This window comes from Microcaecilia unicolor, chromosome 7 (genome assembly GCF_901765095.1).
Source record: "Microcaecilia unicolor chromosome 7, aMicUni1.1, whole genome shotgun sequence".
NCBI lineage: Eukaryota > Metazoa > Chordata > Amphibia > Gymnophiona > Siphonopidae > Microcaecilia > Microcaecilia unicolor.
Window position 1 is genome coordinate 242,693,984 of NC_044037.1, and position 22,817 is coordinate 242,716,800.

The following is a 22,817-nucleotide window of genomic DNA, read 5'->3' on the forward strand; positions in this document are numbered from 1 at the left end:
GCATTGAAAAGATGTAGCATTGGTTTTCAACTTAGGTTAACAAAAGACTGCACTATCCCTTTAAATAATGAGCCCATTTTGTGCAGGACATCTAGGTAGGAAAAGGTACATCTCGGTTTGGGATGTTAAAATTGGGCTATATTTTACAAAAGGCTTGCTAAACATGGAGTCTTTTGTAAAATACATACAATGCATGTATTGTTTTTCACTGCTGTTTGGCTGTTCCAGCTGTTTGTGCCATTTAAAAAAAAAAAATTTTGTGGCATCATTTGGGCTTTGGACATTATCCCCAGGATAGTGCGACTAAAGTCATATTCTGAATTTGTGCGCGCAACTTAATTAGTTATCAAGCCAATCACGCCAGTAATTTCCACTTAAGCAATTATTGATGCAAATTGGCATTAATTAGAATTTACACGCAGAACTGTGTAAGCATATTCTATAACGTAATGCAAGTAAATTCTACGTCACATCGTTGAAAAGGGAGTGTGGCTATGGGTGTGGAATGGGCGGGTCATGGGCATTTCTAAAAATCTATGCACGTGGTTATAGAATACACCCGATCTGCATGTAATTTAGGCGTCTGCATTTATGCCAAAGTAACTTCCTGTGAGTAAACTTAGTTGCACAGATGGGTGCTTGGCATATTCTATAAACTGCATGGAAATTTAGGCTTATTCTATAAAATACACCTAATTTATTCTGTAAAGTATACCTAAATTTAGATGTATTTTATAGAGTACCCCTAGGCATATTTTGTTTCTACACCAAACCTTTAGGCATCATATATAGAATCTAGTCCTGTAGCAGCATTTACACACGTAAACAGCAGATATTGCAAAACTGCATTTGTAAGGGGAGTCAAAGTAGGTTTAAAAAGCAGAGGTGTAAGTGATTCCCCCTCAGTTGCTTCTCTAAACCACAGGTCCAAATGCACAGTTAGTAGATAGTTACGCCACATTTGGAGCAAGTGTAAGTGCAGGGGAGTTGGATTTTTTAAAAGTATATATGCATTGTAGATCCACAATCAATCCCCTTCAAATCTGTGGGTGCCTTCTGAGTGTGTGTGTCTATGTATGCAGTGCCTTTCAAAAAGCTTAATGCTAATTTACAGTTGTACACCAAACATGAGGCACTCCTGGTCATGTACAATTTGACCAGGAGTGCCTAAACGTTTGTTACAATTCTGCATATCTAAATGGCTTTTTATTACGTGTGTGAACAACCTAAAATTGCCTCTAATGTTTCTAAGACATGATGGTTTCCCTTCCAGATGCTTCTAAGAGGAATTTTCACAGGATTTTTCCCATAATTCCGTGTTAGCACTATGTACTAAGCAATCATTAAGCATGGGTGTAAGATTCTGCTCTATTGCTCAGATTGATTGGACCCTGGCAGCGGAGTGGGGGGGGGGGGGGGAAGTATGCAGAGAGGAGAGAATTATATAGATACTGCTATATTGATGCTAACTAGAAGTAGCATTTGTCCACTGCTACTTTTCAGTAGTGCTAGGAGCTGTAGGTCCTAACCATGCTGTTAAAGATGAGCCTCTGGTGAAAAGAGGCTAGGGGTTGAAATGACGACATGCTTTTGTCTCGGGGACCATTCCATAGTTTGAGTGATTGTCTGCATGAAAATATAGGAATGATGGAAAACACCCTTCAAATAGGGTGGAAGTAACTTTCAGATTGCATTTCCTAATCTGGTATCTGTAATGACACATTTTATTCTTGAGAACTAGCGCACAGGAATAAAAGGTGTTTAACTTTTAACAGGAGCTAATCAAATAATAAGTTGATTGGTTTTATATATATTTTCTCAGTGTACAAATGGCAACAAATTAACTCACACTGTAGTATTATGCTCCATAATTTTGATCACGCAACTAGTATGTAATTAAACAAACTGTTTTCATGCTTACCCTGTATCCCAGGCTGTAGCACTGCACACTGCATTGCAACTAAACAAGTGCATATGCTGTCTTCATTGGGGAAAGTGGGGGCTGGTCTTGGCTAGGAGAACCACAGAGGCATGGTAGAGGGAGGGAGGGGAAGACTGCTTTGGTCAGTCTAGGCCTCCGCAAGAGATGAAGAATTGAACAGAATATGTACTCCTCCAGCACTTGGTCTGCTAACTTTACAGACTCAAAAGCATTTCTGTCTGGGACAGGAGGATTGAAGGTGGTCTGTTGAAAAATCAGAGGGAAAAACTGAAAAAAAAATCTCTTCTGTCTATATATTTATAAGTGAAGATTAAAATTGATAATTTGTTTTTCATGTCATCAATGTATTGTCTAGCTGATGTCATAATGTGTTAACAATATATTCTGTTTGTTAGATTTTATAACATCATTACTTCCTAAGATGTCCTTGAAAATGTGGCTTGGTATGCAGTTTTCACTGACAAGAGAACATAAGTGGGTAGATGATAGTAACTTCTCATACAGCAATTTTAACCCATTATTGCATGGAAGGCTGAGGAAGACGCCACATGATGTAAGTTTTGCATGTTAATGTGTGTGGGGTTTTTTTTTTTGGGGGGGGGGGGTTTACAATAAAATATTAAGGGCTCCTTTTGCAAAGTGGCGCTACCGATTAGCATGCACTGAATGTGAAGAAGCCTATGGGAATTGAATGGACTTCTTGACGCTGCTAATTGGTAGCACTGCTTTTATAAAAGGAACCCTAAATAACTTGTGCTTTGGACTTCGGGTTGGTCTTGTATCAGAATGCAGTGAGGAGGTAGATAAAGAATTTAGCGTAGGCTATAGGCTATGGTAGTTTCATAATTGACATGAGTGAATCCATAGGTGTAGAGTGTTCCACTGTGAGAATGTTTTTCATCATATCTGTTTGTCCTAATTATAGAAAAGGTATATAAAGAGCTTAACACTAATTATTCACATAACTCTAACTGTAAACAGTAAACAAATATGATGCTATCTCTACTTATATACAACAGCTACACTGACTCCCAGTGGAGGCCATATTACAATTTAAGATCTTAGTGTTGATTTTTAAGACTTTTCATGGGGACTCTTCAGGTTACTTGATCAATCATTTTATTTTTTTCAATAGGAATCATTTATTTTTTAGATTTTCCTTCTATTTGCAAATTATAAAGGCTCTACGCAATCATCAATCTTCGTAATCTTATCAGACTACCTGTAGTTGGGACTCCCTCCTTTTTTGAGGAACACAGAACATTATTCTGAGTTTTAAAAATTATTGAAAATTTTACTGTTTAGATAATGTTTGTAATTTATAAATGTTTATTTTAATTTAGACTGAGATTATTTTGTGTAATTGTCAGGAGTATGCTCTTTTTCTTCATGTTGTCCGCTTAGAACTGTTGGTTGTAATGGGTTATAAGACCTTGGTGTGATGTAATGTAATCCCCATTACACGAGAGGGACATTATCGCTGCTACTGCAAATGAAAAATCTGTCACAGTATGTCCTGCTCGAATCCAATGGGACACAAGTAGAGGCGCCTCCCGTTGGTGTCGCAAACAACTTTAAATGTTCAGCCATTCTTTATTTTTCTACAAGTCTGTCCTATATAAAACAATTGGCACATTTAACACAGTGAACAACTCGCATAGTTTCACAGTCTGCAGAGCGGCATAAAAAGTATGTTTTCTTAGAACTTGGAATCAAAATCCTGTCTGTCTCCCATGCATAGCAACAATAGACACAATGACCACATTTTCTATGTCCATCATTCTCATAAGTCCTCGGTGTGGGAGAAAAATGAGGAATGGATAAGAATATCCCCAAGGTTTCTGCCCCTACAATAAGCAAATTGTGGTTCTAGAAAACAAGAATATTATTACAAATTGACCAACACTTCCAAATTATATTACGAACTGAAGAGACATTAGGTGAGTAAGATAAAACACACACTAAATCTTTAGAGGAAGAATGTGATTTTTGCTGAAAAAGCCATTGTCACTGTGCATAAAGAGCACGTTTATAAGCTTGTTTGACCAATGCATGTGGATAACCTCTATGCAAAAAATGCTGAGCCATAAGACTGACTTGATGTTTAAAATCCTGTACTGAGGAACAAAGCCTGCGGAACCACAGGAATTGTCCCTCTGGTATATTATCTTTTTAAGGTTTTTCAGATGGAGGCTAGAGTAATGCAATAAAGAATTACAGTCTGTTGACCTCCTAAAAAGAGATGTAATAAAAGTCCCACTCTCATATTGGATTCCAACATCTATAAAATCAATACAATTGCCCTCTATGCAATGACTAAATGAGCTATTTGGGTCACAGTTGTTAATTGGCTCCAAAAACATTTTCAGCTCATATTCTTCATCACTCCAGGCAAACACCATCTATGTATAGGAAGAGAGACAGTTGAGAGGAGATATGATTGAGGTCTACAAAATCCTGAGTGGTGTAGAATGAGTAGAAGTGAATCAATTTTTTACTCTTTCAAAAAGTACAAAGACAAAGGGACACTCAATGAAGTTACATGGAAATACTTTTAAAACAAATAGTAGGAAATATTTTTTCACTCAACGAATAGTTAAGCTCTGGAACTCTTTGCCGGAGGATGTAGTAACAGCGGATAGCGTATCTGGGTTTAAAATAGACTTGGACAAGTTCCTGGAGGAAAAGTCCATAATCTGCTATCGAGACAGACATGGGGAAGCCACTGCTTGTCCCGGAATTGGTAGCATAGAATGTTGCTACTATTTGAGTTTCTGTTAAGTGCTTGTGACCTAGATTGCCAACTGTTGGAAGCAAGTTACTGGGCTAGATGAACCATTGGTCTGACCCAGTATGGCTATTTTTATGTTCTTATAAGTTGCTTCCAAATAATAATCTTGGACCAATATAAGGAACTGTAAACAAACCGTTCCTCAAATTGGGCCATGTAGAGGCATGCGATGGAGGGAGCCACAGGTAGCCTTTATAGCCATGCCTCTAATTTGCATGAGAAAAACCTCTGCAAATCGAAACTAATTCTTCTTTAACACAATAGTTAAAAGCTGAACTGAAAGCTCAACCTGCTGTATGGACAATCCAAAAATAATAAATAGCCTTTAGTAACAGCTATTACATCATCCTGTGGTATATGTGTGTAACATGCATTTAACATCCATAGATACTAGAATCAACCGTTGAGTATCCAGCTATGGTAGATTAATTGTTGAATTAAATTCATTGAATCCCATACATATGAACTAATAGATGGCACCAAAGGTCGAAGGTATTGGTCCGCAAATTGAGATAATGGCTCCAGAATTGAGTCAATCTCCAAGGACATCCTGGGGGTCAGCTTAAAGATTTGTGGTCTTAGGTAAAAAATAAATGGACAGGATAATGCAAAAATTGAAATTCTTTACAGAAATTACTCCATAATTAGCTTGAGGTAGAATATTCCACACCATCTGCTGGATCTTTACAGTAGGATCATTAAATAAAAACTAGAATCAAGCAACTGTGACAGTAGGCTTCCTGATCTTGTATAACGATGCTTCCACCCTTATTCGCTTTCTTGATAACAGTGGAAACATCAGTCTGTAATGAACGTAATGCATCACATTGTGCCATAGTAAAGCAGCATATATTTTTTTTTTTAATGTTGATTTTTTGTTATTCTTTCAAAACTAACTGCTGAAAAGTGGCAATATTCACATCCACTGGACCGGGGGGGGGGGGGGGGGGGGGAATTCAGGATGACTTCAAAAGTAAACCCAAAGATGTAAAATCCCTGTCTTTTTGATCTTGAAAAAAGAATCTAACTTTTAAAAGCCGAAAAAGTTGACCTGTTGCTTCCAAGGTGTCATATTGTACAACCGGAACAAAGGACTTCCCCATTTGTAATAGAGATTCCTCAGTACTCGTCAAATCTCGATGGGATAAATTATAAATGATTAAAAAATAAGTTAGTCCATCCATGTGTTGACCCAGGACACAGCGGAATTCATTTTTGAAAGAGAAAAACATGTTAAAAGTGTCATAAAGCATCATTTGAACAGATTTCGTCTCAAAACATCCAAATCAGTGTTTTCAAAACCAGTTTTGCAAACGTTTATCTATGCATTCTGTCTCCAATGCATCCAGATCACAAGGAGGAATGTTGGGGACGTTGCAGAGGCAGAATTAGGGCGGGCCTATCACAAGGAAGAATGTTGGGGGCGTGTTGGGACGTTGCAGAGGCAGGATTAGGGCGGGCCTAGGGCATACCTAACAATTGAACGTTTTACAGCGAAAATGGGACTGAACAAAACATCCAGGACAAAAATCTAAACAGTTTATAGTAGACCTGTTTTGAGAACAAATAAGACACAAAAAGGTGCCCTAAATGACCAGATAACCCACTGGAGGGAATTAGGGATAATTCCCCAATACTCCCCTAGTGGTCAGTGACCCACTCCCACCCCCCAAAAATGTGAAAATAAATTACTCACTGGCCTCAAATGTTATAGCCAGGTCTACTAGAGCAGTATGCAGGTCCCTGGAGTAATCTAGTGATCAGAGCAGTACACTGCGGAGTGGGAGATTCAGACCCCTATCTCTCTCTACCCGTCACACTTGTTTTGGAAACTGTGACCCCCCCCCCGCAAACTCACCCAAGCCTTATTGTACCCACATGTAGGTGCCCCTTCACCCATAAGGGCTATTATAGTGATGTTGAGGGTGGTGGGTTTTGGAGGGCTCAGCAGATAAAATAAGGGAGCAGTGGTGAGATGTGTACCTGGAAGCATTTATATGACGTCTATATAAGTGTCCCCTAGGGTGCCCCATTGCTCTTCTGGGATGTCTGTGGGAACCAGTCTACTAAGAATACTGGCCTCCCTACATCCCAATGACTTGATTCTTTATGTTTTGCACTTGTATGTTTTTGCTTTCCAAAAATGGCCAAAAAAAAGTATAAAGCACAAAACTGTGTTCGAGACTGTATTTTAAAAAAAAAAAAAAAAGATGTTTTTCTTTTTTTCGAAAATGGGCTTATTTCCTACTCAGATTTGGAACATTTAGCACAAAAAGTCCAAAATCTGTCTTAGATGCCATATTGAAAATGCCCCTCCACATATATTGAGCACATTTATTATTACTTTTCTGAGCACATCTATTTATTATTGATATTTACCAAGTGCATGTGGTTGCAATTACATTTATGAGCTTGGTCTTTTGAATATTATCTCCTGAAGTTTTACTATTTGTTGTATGTGAATACTTATCATGTCTACATCCTGTAGTGCTTTAAAATTATGTTCAGATTTTCTCTTTAGTTTTCAGAAAAAATTTGCAGTAAGTTTTGTGGAAATCCCTTTGCACACTATACATCTGAAGTGTCAAGCTATACTCTAGGGAAGAATTTTTTTTATTTTAACTCCTCGGTTTCAGCCGGAACCAAAACCACTGGTTTGTCGACCTCTAAGCTGCCTGGCCAAAACCGAACCGCAGATTTTGGCCAAAGGTTCAGTTTCAGCCGGAACCAAAACCACTAGTTTGTCGACCTCTAAGCTGCCCGGCCTAAACTGAGCAACAGATTTTGGCCACAGGTTTGGTTTCGGCAGGAACCAAAACCACTGGTTTGTCAACCTGTAAGCTAACATCCAGCTCAGGGTAGTGAAGGCTTAAAAGAATGGCAGATATGAACTGGATCAGTGGTCCTCAGCCTAGTTCTAGGGGTCATGATAGAAATGTTTCACATCACATTCTTTGTCCGATTCTTCAAAATAGGTGAATTCTGCTGATATTAGAAATAGTTTTGTAAAATAATTTGTGTTATACTTGGTTTTCCAGCCGTTTGATGACGAAAATAATAAGCAGTGTCTACTGATTCTCAATGATCCCACATCTCCTTTCATTGGAACATGGGACTTCACCTTTTGTACTGATGAACAGTATGTTGGCATATGCCAGAAATTTCAAGGTAGAGTATACATAAATTATCTCATTTCTTCATAGAATACATTTTTTAGGAACTTCTTCTTTGCCAACTGTAACATACTTTAGTCTGCATGAGTTAATATAAAATGTAAAGTCAGAGGAGGTAGACCAGCCACATACGTTTTTACTGACAGTCATGTGATCTTATTTGGATTTTAAATGTATTATTCACGTTTTCTAGACCAAAGTTCAAGGGAAGTTAGATACACAAATTATGTCCCTGCCCAAGTAGTTTTGCAATCTAAGTTGTACCAGAGGCAATAAAGAGAGAGAAAAAGGGGATTGGACTTGATATACCTCCTCTCTCTGGTTACAGTCAAAGCGGCTCATATGTTATATACAGGTACTCATTTTGGAACTGGGCAATGGAGGATTAAGTGAGTTGCTCAGAGTCACAAGGAGCTACAGTGGGAATTGAACCCAGTTCCCCAGGTTCTCAGGACACTACACTAATCACAAGGCTACTCTTTCACTCATAGAATACTGTCTCTGAGAATTTGATTTTGTAGTTGGAGATGCAAAGAGAATGAAGTGAGGTTCTCAGGACACTACACTAATCACAAGGCTACTCTTTCACTCATAGAATACTGTCTCTGAGAATTTGATTTTGTAGTTGGAGATGCAAAGAGAATGAAGTGACTTGCCCAAACTTGCAGTGGGGAAGGGTGGGATTTGAGCCCTGGCTTCTCTGGTTTGCAACCTGCTTCTCTAGCCACTAGGCTACACCCCTCTCCCCACCCCACACACACAAAGAATAACTATCTTTGAGAATTTGATTTTGTAGTTGGAGATGCAGAGCAGCATGTGTAGCCTGATCTTTGATCCTCTACTGTTTCATTTCCTTTCTTGTGCCTGGACAGCCAAGCAGTCAAATTGCAGAGTGGACTTTATGGTCTTGCCCAGGTGGGGATGGACCTAGGGTCCATAAACACCTCAGAATGGCTGGTCCTTATTTTATCACAGAAGCTCTGGTGAAGGTGGCAGCAGATGGTGGCTCCATTCTGGAAGGCCTGCAGAAGCCTACAATACAACAGACTGATAATAAATGGGCCCTTTTTACAAATGCACGATAGGCTCTACGCGCATGCAGTGCACGTGAAAATGAGACTATTGCCAGGCTACCATGCCCCCTGGCGGTAATTTCAGATTTGCTGCGTGCCTATAACACCTGGATTGTTTATTTCCTCCCATGCGTGGTGTTTCCGGTGGTAATCTGCAGTGGTGTTTCCGGTGGTAATCTGCAGTTGGCACACGCCAACCAGTCACTGCACGTGTAGCGTGTGAGCCCTTAACACTAGATCAATGGGCGGCGTTAAGGGCTGAGGTCGGTTTTAGGCGCGCGCTGGTTTCAGGTTTACTGCATGCCCTTTTCCCGTCCCATTTAAAAAAAAAGCCCTTTTTTGCAAACTCTGTAAAAACTGGCCCGGCGCGTGCTCAAAGCACACACCTATACCTATACTACTATAGGACACTTTTTACTGCAGCTTAGTAAAAAGACCCCAAAGAGAAGAGTTAAATATGGATCTAAATTTGAGTTGTCTGACAGATGGAAAATGTAAAAGCGTCAAATTACGAGTATTATAAGGACAGCTGATACAGAGTAAACTAGCCCAGTCACAAAGATAAAGAGGTGCTAAACCGGTCAGGATTTTGTAAATAAAAGCACAAAGTTTAAATTGAGCTCTGGCCTCCACAGGAAGCCAGTGTAACTTCATTAATAGTGGAATAGCCGATGCATATCTAGAGACTGAAAATATCAGCCTTACCGCTGTATTCTGCAACAATTCAATTCTGTTTACTAGAGTTCTAAGACATCCGGGTTAGTGCGGGAGCCTTTACTGCCTCAGTGGGTGGCAGTAAGTGCTTCTCTCCCCTGCATTGCCATGCAGTAAGAGCAATCATGCTACAAGGCCATGTCTTTTTTTCAAACTTTTTACCTGCTATGGTAAAAAGGACCTCAGTGAGCGACAGAAACAGCTCCCACCACTAGCAGGGCCCTTTTTCCTGCAGCTTAGTAAAAGGGCCCCTTAGAAATTAGTGATCTAGTATCACACAGTTTCTTCAGCTCAAAACAATTCCATATTCGATCTCCAGGCGTCTTGAGAGACCGTCCTAACGCAATTAAATCTCCTTCAGAATCATCGCCACTAATATTATTCGACTGCCCTAATATTTGCTACCTTTCCTTATCTCCAAGAGAAAAAAATTTGACAAAAATTGAAGGAAAGAACTGGTAAAACATTTAATCTGTGGTCTTATATTTTTTACAGTAGGAATATATGGAAGATTACGCAAAATGATTTGACAGCTATGTATTTATATTTTAATTCTGCCTTATACTAGAATTCTCAACCTTGGTTTATTTTTGTCATGTTCATGCAACTTAAGCATCTTGTTTTTTGGCTGATAGACAACACGACAAAACAGGACAGCCCTGAAATCGAAACTTATCAAGCTTACCATTACAAAATAATCCAAAGCAACCTGACTTGGTATGATGCTCTGTCCAAGTGTAACGAGAGTGAAATGCATTTGGTTAGCATCACAGATCAGTATCATCAGGCTTTCCTTTCCGTGAAGGTGAATAAACTACTTAGACCAATGTGGATTGGATTATCCAGCCAAGATGTAAGTCAGCTTTCTTTTCTTTCATTTTGCTCTAACTGAATAAATCAGTATAACTTCAAGAAATACAGAACATTTCTGGAGTGTAATTAAGTGACAGGGATACTTTGTCTCCTGTCCTTATGGTTACAATCTGTTTAATCTGATCTTAAACCAGAATATATATTCTGTTTATTTTCAGGGCAGTTTTCCAAAAGTAGGCAACTAGAGTTGGCCTGCTGGTAAAATTACCCTCCCCTCTCAACAGGTTAAACTGTTTACACTGTACTTTGCCCATGAGGTAAGGAGGCAGAGATGAGTCCACTTTAGTATGTGAAGGAATTTCATCCCCCTACATTGTTTAATCTGCATACATTACACCTATAATATATGTGGTTTAAAAAGTCCCTCATAAGTAGTGTGGCCTGTGATATTTTCAAAGGGAAACCCTGTATGGAGTTTTCCTTTTGAAAATCAATTTCTAAGCCAACTAAAAATAGAAGTTTTCTCTGTTTTAAGAGCATTCTATGCGATTATTCCTAGATTCTGTGGTGCAGGTTTGGTATGCTGATACACGAGCTTGCGCTTTTTCTCTTTGGCCTATGTCAGTCTTGGAATGCCCTTTCTGGACAAATCTGCCTATACAAGATTGTGACACTTTTTAAAAACTTTTTTGAAAACTCGGTTATTTGTTGACACAGGAGCAATTTGTTTTATGATGTTTTAATAATGAACACTTTTATTATTTGTGATGCTCTTGATTATATGTTATGGGTACAGTTTGTATCTGTTTTATTATGTATGGTCGCTTGTAAACTGCCTAGGAATTAGATGATATATAAATTTTTTTAATAAAAATAATTGGTTGCTTAAAAATTTTTAAACACAGTTAATCACATTTTTAATCATGGTCCTGAAGACCCACTCCCTCGAGAGCATCCACCATCCTCCTGCCCCTCCCCCGAGCATCCACCATCTTCCCACAGCCGCCCCCCCCCTTCCCAGAGTATCCACATTCCTTCTAGCAACCCCCCCCCCCCCAAGGCCTACCTGAAAGATGCCCTAGTGGTCTAGAGTAGGTTGTGCCACTCTGAGTTCAAAATGACAGCAGCAACTGGAGATTGCTGCTGTCCACCCTACCCTAGACCACCAGGGCATCTTTCAGATAGACCCGAGGAGGGGGTGAATGTTCCAGGGGAGGGGAGCTTTTGAGAGAGGCATGCATATGGTTGGGGTTTCTCAGGGCGGATTCTTCCAAAGGTCTTCGGGTGTAGATGCTCAGTGCATCCCCACAGTGATCAGCTTGTAAAGAATGTATTAATGCTTTGTTTTTCTTTTTTTTGTAGCCAGTAACATGTTTGGGTTAATTGCAAGTGTTAATGATTAATCAACACCACTAATTAAAATTTTATTTGCTAGAAGCATATTTTCCATTATAAATTTTATATTTTCTTCAGTGAAACATTGCATAAATGCCATATTTGAAAGCTTTTAAGCAGTAGATTTGTAAGATGGATGTCAGTGCATTAAGACAACCATTTCAGTGAAGGTTTAAAAAGCGGTAAAGTCCTGGTTGAGCTAATTGAGATACAATTCCCCTCTTCACCTATCCTCTTGAATGAAACACTAGGATGGAATACACTACGAGTGGTCAGATGGAAAGCATGTACGTTTTAGTCGCTGGTCTGAAGATGATAAATATCCAGTGGGAGACTGTGTGTATTTGGATACTGATGGCTTCTGGAAAACATCCGACTGTGAGACCAGACAGCAAGGAGCTATTTGCTACACTCCAGGAAGTAAGTTTACAGATCACATTTTTCAACTTAAAGAAGCAGGTAACTGATTTTTTGCTCTGTGATTTTGGAATTTTAAATTTCTATAGTAAACTTTCTTTTCTGTGACACATATCTTTAAAATGTTTTCCTTATCATCCTTACCAGTTCTGAACCTGTGGGTTGTGTCTGTTGACCGCAGATGGACATAGAGAACAAAACATTGTGTGCCCTGCCCTATAAGGACACCCTACAGCTTCAGGTGTTTAGGATTTCTCTGTCTCCAGCAGATGGATTGCTCTGAGGCAGCTCCTGGCCTAGTTAGAAAACTGGAGACCAGTTAAACAGGGGATATCAGAATTTTTTTTTGTCCAAATTAGGGGATAATCAGAGGAGTTGAACAACTTCTCCCATTCTCTCCGCACAACTTTCTGCTATCATGCTATCGGTGAATATTTTCAGCCTCCTACTTTTTCCATTTAAAAATTAAATCAGCTAAAACTTATTTAATTCCTTCGGAGACTCACTTTAACAGCAAAGGCAGCAAGCTCAGCACAGCCCATGGAGTTGGACTGAGGTGAGCCATGTGTAGCATTCTGGGGACGAGGGTGCAGTGCCTTCAGATTCGGCAACTGGTGCAGTTTGGGAATCTGATCACAGCTGTGCTTGTTTGCTGGGTGCAACGTTGAGGACATTTAGTCTGGTATTATAATTTGTTTCTCTAATTGTCCACAGAAGTTTTTTGGCTTGCAAAGTGAGAGGATGGAACCACCGGTAGAGTGTATAAAGCACTGCTTCAGGTGTAGGAGTCACTAAGGAGCATCAGGTCCCTGCAGGGCTTGTCATTGAGAATCGTGTTCGGGTTCAGACTATGCTAGGAGCCCATCTGTAAGTTTGGGGGAAGCTCTATTGCCACAGCCCTCTCAGGGGTATTCTGCTGTCTGTTTTGTTGGTTCCTCATGCTTTCCTTGAAACTTCTCAGCAGCTTGTCTGGAAGGGAGCCCTTTTCACCTGAATTTGTATTGCTACTGCAAAGAGGACACACAATACTCAGGAAAGCCACCTTCCTTCAACTTTTGGCCCATCAGTAGATACTTCATCTGCCAAAAAGGAGTGTATGGATGTTCAGGAGGCTTATGATTCCCAAACAGACGTTTTCTATCAATATTGGGTCTCATAAACCCTTTCCCTGTGGACATTTTGGAGAAGGGTGAACTTTCCCTACTGAGGGAGATGAACCGTCAGTAGCCCACCTCTTTCTTAAGAAGGAATTAAATATAGTTACTATAGAGATCCTGGAAGCTCCAGGTATTGAGGATCTTCCAGCTCCAGCAGTACCTGTGGCAGGGGATCTTAGAGGGCATTAGGAAGCTGCCTTTCCCTGTTCATCTTGCTGTTCAAGCTTTGATTTTTTTTTTCTGAGTGGGTTGTGCCAAAAGCTGGGCTTAGAGTGAGCAGAGCTTTATCCTTTGGCTCAAGAGGAGAAGGACAAGCTTAGGAAATCCAAAATGGATGCGTTGGTTTCAGCACTTAAGACTGCCATTCCAGTAGAAGGAAGCTCATTTCTTAAGGATGTCCAGGACCGTACGCTGAATCCATTCTGAAACAGGCCTGTGAGGTTTCTGCTCTGGGTGTGCAGGTGGCAGTCTGTAGTGCATTTGTCTCAAGAATTTGTCTTTACTGGGTACTGCATGATCAGAGTTTTCTGTGGAGGAAGCAGATCATACTTCAGCTGATCTGGTTCGTCTGGACATGAGTTTAGTGTAGATGTCTTCTGAACGACTTATATGACCTTAACTTCAGCTAGAAGTATGTTGGTTGTTGTGTCTGCCAGGTGCCTTCTTTTGACTCAAGAACTGGTTGGCTGATACTAACTCTCAGACATGTCTTAGCAGGCTGCTGTTTTGATGCATGTTGTTATTTGGGGAAGATTTTGAAAAAATGGTGAAAGACTTGGGAGAGATGAAGTCTTGAAAGTTACCTGAAGACAGGCCTGTCTGCCTATCGGGGATCTGCCAACCGGTCCAGATTCCATATTATGAAGCATTTGTAGGCTGGGGTTCTCTGGTTCCTTTCAGTGTTCCTAGTTTCCATCCCATCATTTTTCCTTTTGAATGGACAGGAAGGGAGGCACCTCTAGACAAACACAATGATGGGCTGTGGGTCTCTTTCTCAACCTTTCGAGTAGGCAGCCGCCTTCCCAGGTTTTTAAGGAATGGACCCAAGTAATGTCAGACCAGTAGGCCTTGGGTATAGTAGGTCAAGGTTACAAACTGCTGTTTTCCTATTCTCTCGCGAATTCCTTTTTGCTGTCTCCTTGTCATGCTGCAGCCAAAATAGTTGAAGTACAAGCAATGCTTCAGAATCTGTTTGGAATTAGCAGTAGTAGTGGTTCCCATGAGGAAGCAAAGACTTAGACAAGTATTCCATCTATGTTTATATTTAGTTTATGCCTATTTAGTAGTAACTCAAAATGAGTTACATTCATATAGATTGGATATTTCCCTGTCATCGGAGAGCTAACAGTCTAAGTTTGTTCCTGAGGCAATGGAGGGTTAAATGACTTGCCCAGAATCACAAGAAGCAGCAGGATTTGTGCTAGGCTTCCCTAGTTGTCAGCCCAGTGTTCTACTTGTCATTTCAAAGAAGGAAGGTTCCTTTCATCCCATTCTAGATGTCATTGAAGTCAGCAAACCACTGAAGATGCTTAATTTCAGAATGGAGATATATGATCAATGATAGAAAAGGGTATGCACTTGAGTCTCCTTGATCTACAGAAATTATCTGCACATTTCTATTTGGCTTCCTCATTAGCACGTCTTAAGCTTCACCATTTTAGGGCAGCATCTACAGTTCCAGACATGCCTTTTGGCTTAGCTGTGGCTCCGAGAACATTTTCCAAAGTTACGGTTGTCATAGCAACCATCATTTGGTGGAAAAGAGTCAGTCCATTCCTACCTAGATAACTGGTTGGTATGAGCCAGCTCACATCATGAAGCTATTCAAGCTACATCACAGATAGTTCAGTTGCTTCAGTCCCAAACTTGGGATCTTGCCAGGTATTTGTGACCTTGATTGGCCACTATTGGAAACAGAATGCTGGGCTTGATAGACCTTTGGTCTGTCCCAATGTGGCAATACTTATGTACTTATGTAACTATGATAAAATCAACCTTAATGTAACCCATATAGGGTTAAATTATTTTACCTGGGATGCCTCTGAGGGTGAGCTCCGGGGTGGGGAACCCAGCATGGAACAGAGTAAGAAGGGGGAAGTGCTCCGGTGCACTTCTCCGGTGTTTTTTATTTTCTAAATGTGTTGGCGGGCGTGCTGTTGGGTGGCACGCGCTGAGGGGAAGCCACGAGGAGGGAGAGAAGCAGCTGATGGCACGAGCCAGATGCTGGCTTGTGCCAGGCAGTGCAGCAGGCGCGTGCAGAAGAAAACTTAAAAATAAACACAGTTAAATGCTAAATGAGGTAAGGAAAATGTATTCAAATATGTGTAAAGTGCTGTATATTGCTGAAAATGTCATAATTTAATGTAAAGTGTATGTTTATAGGGGATTGCAAAGTGTTAGGTTAGTGCAGGGGCTCATGCTGGGCTTGTGCCATATATGACATACTTAAGTTCTAAACGGCTTGTGTGGCAGTTGGGAGGTAAGCTAAAGGCTGTGCAGACCTGTAAAAGTGGTCTCTGCGCAGTTCAGCCAAGAAATACATTTAAATTGAGTTTTGAGAGGTTTGGGTAATCAATTAAAAATATTGGTGTGTGTCTGCAGTGGGAAAACTTAATTTTAAAAGCCACTCGCGTGTTGTCAGGAGGCTTTAGGCAAGTGATTTTGGTTTGGATGGGAAAGCTGTTGCCTGAATCTTAATTTAACTTCATATGTTAGAAGTGTCTTTGATAAATAAAATATTTGGGCGCAGTACCAGTCTGGCTCACTAATAGAAGTGAACTTGTAAGGAACTGGTGTGAGTTTCAAAATACTTCTGTGAGGGGTTATCTGCCTTGTGACAAGGTTTAACTAAATAATCACCCCAGTAATTGTGAGCTTCATCAATTTAAGGAAGAGGGGAAAAAAAGTCTCATGATTATAATACCCCTGTCTCTGAAAGAGCGGTGACCTGCTGCAGAGAAAGAAAAAAAAAAAAATCAACACATAGGATTTAATAATCCTAGTGCTTATATTAAATTGTGATACATTTTGGGGGATTTATTGGTTTGGGAGGGTTTAGATAGGGATGTTCAATCATATTTTATTTTACCTGGGAACAGCTAGATAGGGAAAGGAATAATTATAATGAGCCACTGCATATTAATATGAGTGGACTGGATAGAAAAGGTTTAAGGTTTTTCTTATTAAGTTGGTTACAGCTTAGAGTAGTAGGTCCTTCGGAGGAGTTCCAGTTCCTGCCTGCAGTATACCCGCTATCATCTTGAAAAGAAAAACAGCACGGTACCGGTACCCAACAATAAAAGAGAGAGAGATTCATACAAAAGTGCTGGAGAGGAGTATCCTTTAATATATCAGCCAGAATCAACCAGGCCCTGTTTAAAAACATTGACTTATAATACTTACCTTATTTTTCCTTGAAGAAGTTCCTGCAAAAGAAAACACAAAACAAAGAATCAGCTCTTACAGTTGTTGAGAATTTAAGAAATACTGTACTGTTGTGTTATATATATTAGAGAAGAAAATTTTGTTAGATTAGTAAAATATACTTATCTAATTTGTCTTTGCGATTTGGTGATGTGAGCCATGATATACCTATAAGAAGAAAAGGGAGAAAAAACACAAACTATACTTACCTGCTTGATGGATGAGGGACCTGAAAAAGAAATAATAATAAAGAATCAATTCTTATAGAAGAGGGGAATGTTTAGACAAAACTTTAAGATTAAATGCATATTTAGTTAATGAATTTTGCTAAGATCAAATTATACTTATCTGATAAAACGTAGGAGAAGTTGATCTGTTGGATTGTTGATGTACTAAAAAAAAAAAATATTGAATTTGTTAAACGGATCTGAACTTTACACATACCCATCATATAAATAAAAATAATAAGTTATTGAATTATCAATGTAAATGTCATTTGTTTTCCTGAGTTACATTAAAATATATAACCAATTTAGTTTTATTTCCTCTTCCCATTTTAGAAATGGGGAGACGGGGTTAGTTTTAATGTCTGTACTTTAACCCTGTCCGATACATGATATTTTGCCCGAGGTATGTTAAGGGTATTGTAGGGTGAAGTATCGTGTCCAGGGTGAGGTCACAGTTACATTTATGGCGTCACGGTGACAGGATTTATTGTTTATTAAAGAACTTTGGTGTGGGGAATAGAATTGTTTAAGTGAGGGATAAGAATTTGAATACAATTTTTGAGGTGACTACTGTTTTGAAATTTTATTTGCAAAAATTTGAAGCCTTGTTTTTTAGCCAAGACCCAGTCTCCGGTGAATATGGAGGATTTGAGAAGTGAGTTGGAGGAACTGAAACAGACGGTAAAAGCTCTGAGAGATGCACGCCAGGCACCTGTAGTGACGAACACCATTGTTCTGAGAAAGGACAAAGAGATCCCGGATTTTTTTGGATTTCCTAGGAATGCTGGGGACCTGTCTGTGGAGGAATGGGTAGAAAGTACTAAGTCGGCGGTGAAGATTTTGAGAATTCCTCCAGAGGATCAATTGGAGACCATTAAGGATCACATCAAGGGTCAAGCAAGGGAGACGGTTAAATATTCCGCTCCAAGAAGACACTGCACAGTAGATATGATTTTTGAACTACTTCTGCATGTCTACGGAGATAAAGTTCCGTTAGGTATCCGTGTAAAAGAATTCTACGACCAAAGACAGAAGGTGGGAGAGACCATAAGGGAGTTCTCTTATAAACTGCAGGAGAAGTTGGAGGCAATCCGAATAAGAGATGCCTATCGAGTGGGTAACCCGGAAGTCGTCCTTAAGGAACAGCTGATTCTGGGATTGCGTGATGATGTGCTCAGGAGAGAAATGAGCCGAAGACTGGAATTGAATCCGGAGCTGACTTTCGAGGATTTGATGCAGGCAGCCATAAATTGGGCAGAAGAAGAACGTAGACCCATTCGGTATTCTGACATGCCGGTTAAAATACTGCAGCGAGAACCAGTGGAACTGCCTAGGGGTGGATCAGGAGCAGCAGTGTTAGGGTCTGGCCTGGAAAGGGATCCTATGTCGGATGTCATCAGGAGGCTTGAGAGAATGGAGAAGAGGCAAGAAGAGTTCATGTACCAACAAAGAAGGAAAGAATTATCTCTAGCCGCGCGAGGGGAGTCGGCACCCCGCCCAAGAGATTTCTCCAACATTACTTGCTACAACTGTGGAGAACCCGGACATCTGGCTAGGTATTGTCACAGTGAGAAAATAGTCCAGAGACCGCAGAGATCGCAGAGATGTGAGGAAGAACAACCGAGTACTAGCATGCAAGGAAAAGTAGCAGAAAAAGGTCAAGGTGATGTTACTGTACCCAGAGCAAAATTACAAAGTCTAGAGTCTGAAATACTTCAGCAAGATTGGGGTGTTCTTCAAGAAAAGGCTATGGGAACGAGCCCGGTCCTTGTTTTGCGGATTGGAGATGTGGAGACCAAGTGCACAGTGGACACAGGATCCAATGTATCCACCATCCTCGCTAGTTATTTCTACAAACATTTTAATCATTGTGAGGATCTCCAGGATGCAAGCTGGATAAATGTGTCCGTGGCTAATGGGACGGCTCTCCCGGTTATTGGCTGTATTGCGGCGGAGGTGCAATGCTTGGGTCAAAAGATCCCGGAACGGTGCATTTTTGTGGTTCGGGACACCAAAGCGATGTCAGAGGATGAAGAGAAAATTCCAGGCATAGTGGGAATGAACGTCCTAAAATACCTGGATGGCTTATTTAAGGATCTGACTATTTTGACTAAAGATCTGAATAACAAAGAATTGAGAATGATTTCGGCAGCCATAGAAAGGAAGAAAACGTTTGACAGAACGGATGTGGAACACCTGGGTTTTGTGAAAACGGTAGGGAGAGACCCGTTAGTGATTCCACCCAGATCGGAGAAGATTCTGCAGGGAAAGTGTCAAAAAGTTCAAGGGATGATGGCATGTTCAATGATGGTGACTGCCACCAAGAATGGACACTCTCCGGGTAATCTCCTAGTAGCAAATACCTTAGTAACACCTGAGCAAGGTAATATTTTTGTGAGAGTTATGAACGTGGGCGATAAAGAACTGATGATCCCTCCAAGAGCCCGAGTTGCGGAGCTGGTGAAACCAGATGCCATCTTGTGTCCGGAAGAGGTTGCAAATTTTAATCAAACTGTTGAGGGAGATCTGGATAATAGTATGGAGGAGATTCCGAAAATAAAAGTTGATTGGGAATCACTTACGGAAGAGCAGGCCCTGAAATTGAGACAGCTTCTGCTTAAACACAAGAAAGTATTTTCAGTGAATAACCAGGATATCGGTTTTACTTCCCTGGTAACTCATGCAGTGGAAACCGGAGATACAAGTCCTATAAAGCAGCCTTATAGACGAGTGTCCCCCCACCTATACAATGATTTCAAACAGCATGTGTTCGAGCTTGTCAACCAAGGGATTTTGAAAAGGAGCAATAGCCCTTGGTCCTCTCCGGCCGTAGTTATTAGAAAAAAAGATGGCTCGTTAAGATTTTGCTGCGACTACCGGAGATTAAACGCAGTGACCATTAAGGACGCATATCCATTACCCAGAATAGACGAGTCACTGGATGCACTGGGTAATGCGGTTTGGTTTTCGTCCTTGGATCTTACCTCGGGGTATTTTCAAATGGGAATGGAACCTAAATCAATACAGAAAACAGCAGTAACTACCCCATTTGGCCTGTTTGAATGGACTAGAATGCCTTTTGGGTTGTGCAATGCTCCGGCGAGCTTTCAACGACTAATGGAGCTGGTGTTACAAGATTATGTTTTTCAGATACTGTTACTGTATTTGGATGACATCCTGGTGTATGCATCCAGTTTCCAGGAGCACCTGCAAAGGCTAGATTTGGTGTTCACCCGATTACATCAATGTGGTCTAAAACTAAAGCCAGCAAAATGCAAGCTGTTGTGCCGTGAAGTAAAGTTCTTAGGATATATTGTTTCAGAGAGAGGAGTAGCTACAGACTCCGAGAAGACCAGTGCATTGAAGAACTGGGCTCCACCAAGAACTAAAACCGAATTAAGAAGCTTCTTGGGGTTCGCCAGCTTCTATAGAAGATTTGTTGAGAATTTTGCACAAGTGGCGGCTCCATTACATCGATTAACAGGAAAAACAAAGAAACACCAGAAAGAAGTACCGTTTGTCTGGGATGAGGTGTGCCAGGTAGCGTTCGAAAACCTGAAAGAGAAGCTTGTCTCCGCTCCAATATTGACATTCCCAGTGTTCGATCTTCCTTTTATTTTGACCACCGATGCCAGTTTTAAGGGACTAGGCGCTGTCCTGAGCCAAGTACAGAATGGAGTGGAGAGAGTAATCGCATACGCCAGTAGGGGACTTAGAAAGTCGGAGAGAAATGACAAAAACTACTCCGCTTTCAAACTTGAGTTGCTGGCATTGAAGTGGGCTGCCACAGATAAGTTTAGGGAATACCTGCTGTATAAGAAGTTCATTGTCAGATCAGATCATAACCCGTTAAAATACCTAAATACAGCAAAAGTGCAAGCAGTGGAACAAAGGTGGCTAGCTCAACTGGCCGAGCTAGATTTCGAGGTGGAGTATAAACCGGGTAAAATTAATCAAAACGTGGATGCCTTGTCACGCTTACCTCAAGGTGAGGAAAAGGAAAATTTAGAAGAAGACCATGGAAAGGATTTTTGGGTTTTCCCAGTAAAGAGTTTGCTGACTATAGCAAAACAACAAAAAAATAAACGGGTTACGAAATTGGCAGCAGTGCGCATTATGTACACTGAATTGGAGATTATTGAAACACAACGGAGAGAAAAGTCCTGAAAGATATAATTGATGTTCTAGAACAGAGAACTACACCTAATTTGTCTAAAAGATCGCCAGAGTTTAAGAAGTTGTGGGCTCAAAGGAAACGCTTAATTTTGAGAGAGAAAATTTTGTATAGACAGATAGAAGACCCTAGGACTAGGGAGCAGATTTTTCAATTAGTGGTCCCGGTTGAACACCAACAAGAATTAATGCAATTCCATCATGATCGCTCCGGACATTTCAGTACGGACAGTATGCTGAGAGCTTTAAGGAAAAAGTATTTTTGGTTAAAAATGGCATCAGATGTGGAAAACTGGGTCAAGAATTGTACCAAGTGCATCCTTGCCAGAGAAGTGTGTCCAAGAGAGAATGCGCCCATGACTTGTTTCACCGTCACGCAACCTTTGGAAGTGGTAGCTGTGGATTACACTCTCCTAGATCGTGATTCAAAAGGGTTTGAAAATGTCCTGGTGATGTGTGATATGTTTTCACGTTTCACTATAGCGGTCCCCACCAGGAATCAATCCGCTAAAACCACAGCGAAGATGCTGATCAAATACTGGATAACAGTTTACGGAATACCCAAACGAATTCATTCAGACCAGGGAAGAAATTTCGAGTCATTGGTCATAAAAGAACTTTGTTCCTGGTACAACATAAAGAAATCTAGGACTACGCCTTATCACCCTAGAGGAAATGCTAGGTGCGAACGTTTCAATAGGACGTTGTGTCATCTAATCAAAACTTTGGCAGAAGAGAAGAGGAGGACTTGGTCTGATTATTTGTGTGAGTTAAATCAGATCTACAATAGTAGAATACACAGTTCTACCGGCTACAGTCCAGCATATTTATTTTTAGGGAGAGATTCTTTAATGCCTTTACATAGCTCTTCGACAGAAGTAAATGAAGGAAACCAATTGAGTGTGGATGAATGGATACTTGAAAGGCAAGAAAAACTGGAAGAGGCTCGAAGAATAGCAAATTTTGTCTCGGAGAAATTTGGCCTTAAAAATAAGGAACAATACGATCATAAATGTAGAGGAGAAACACTGGAAACAGGAGACTGGGTGGTGGTAAGAAATCAGGGATTCAAAAGAAGGCATAAATTGGAGAACATTTGGAATTCCACACCATTTCAAATAGTCACTGTTTTGGGGCCTAATGTGTATAAAATACAAAATAGGGGGGGTATCGAGAGAGTCCTACATAGAGATCAACTTCGGAAAATTTCAGAGTCGCAAGTTAAAAATATTGATGAGTTTCAAGAACCAGAGGTAATTCAGGAAACAAATGATCATTCGGAAGTTACACTAAGTAATGTACCAGTCAAAAAGAACGAATGGTACATTATCCAAACCGTTACGAATGTACAATCAGATATTGATTTATCAAATGATATGGTAATTGATTCAGGTGAAGATGTAACTGTTCCCCTTAGTTGCTTGGAAGGAGTCAGAACTTCCACTAGAGTAACTAAGGGAAAGAGACCTCCGTTCCTTACGGAACATTACTGTATTTGATGACATGGTTTCAGTACAGA

At 40.4% G+C, this 22,817-nt stretch overlaps 1 protein-coding gene across 1 annotated transcript in view; it reads left to right on the plus strand.

The window, feature by feature from the left end:
- Positions 1 to 22,817, plus strand: part of LOC115475119 (lymphocyte antigen 75-like) — a gene marked incomplete at its 5' end in the record, with an annotated part of 231,824 nt that overhangs the window by 86,110 nt on the left and 122,897 nt on the right. The window contains 4 exon segments of the mRNA XM_030210860.1: positions 2,338 to 2,495; positions 7,772 to 7,901; positions 10,329 to 10,546; positions 12,153 to 12,321. Of these exon segments, the coding sequence (XP_030066720.1) occupies positions 2,338 to 2,495; positions 7,772 to 7,901; positions 10,329 to 10,546; positions 12,153 to 12,321 (675 nt within the window).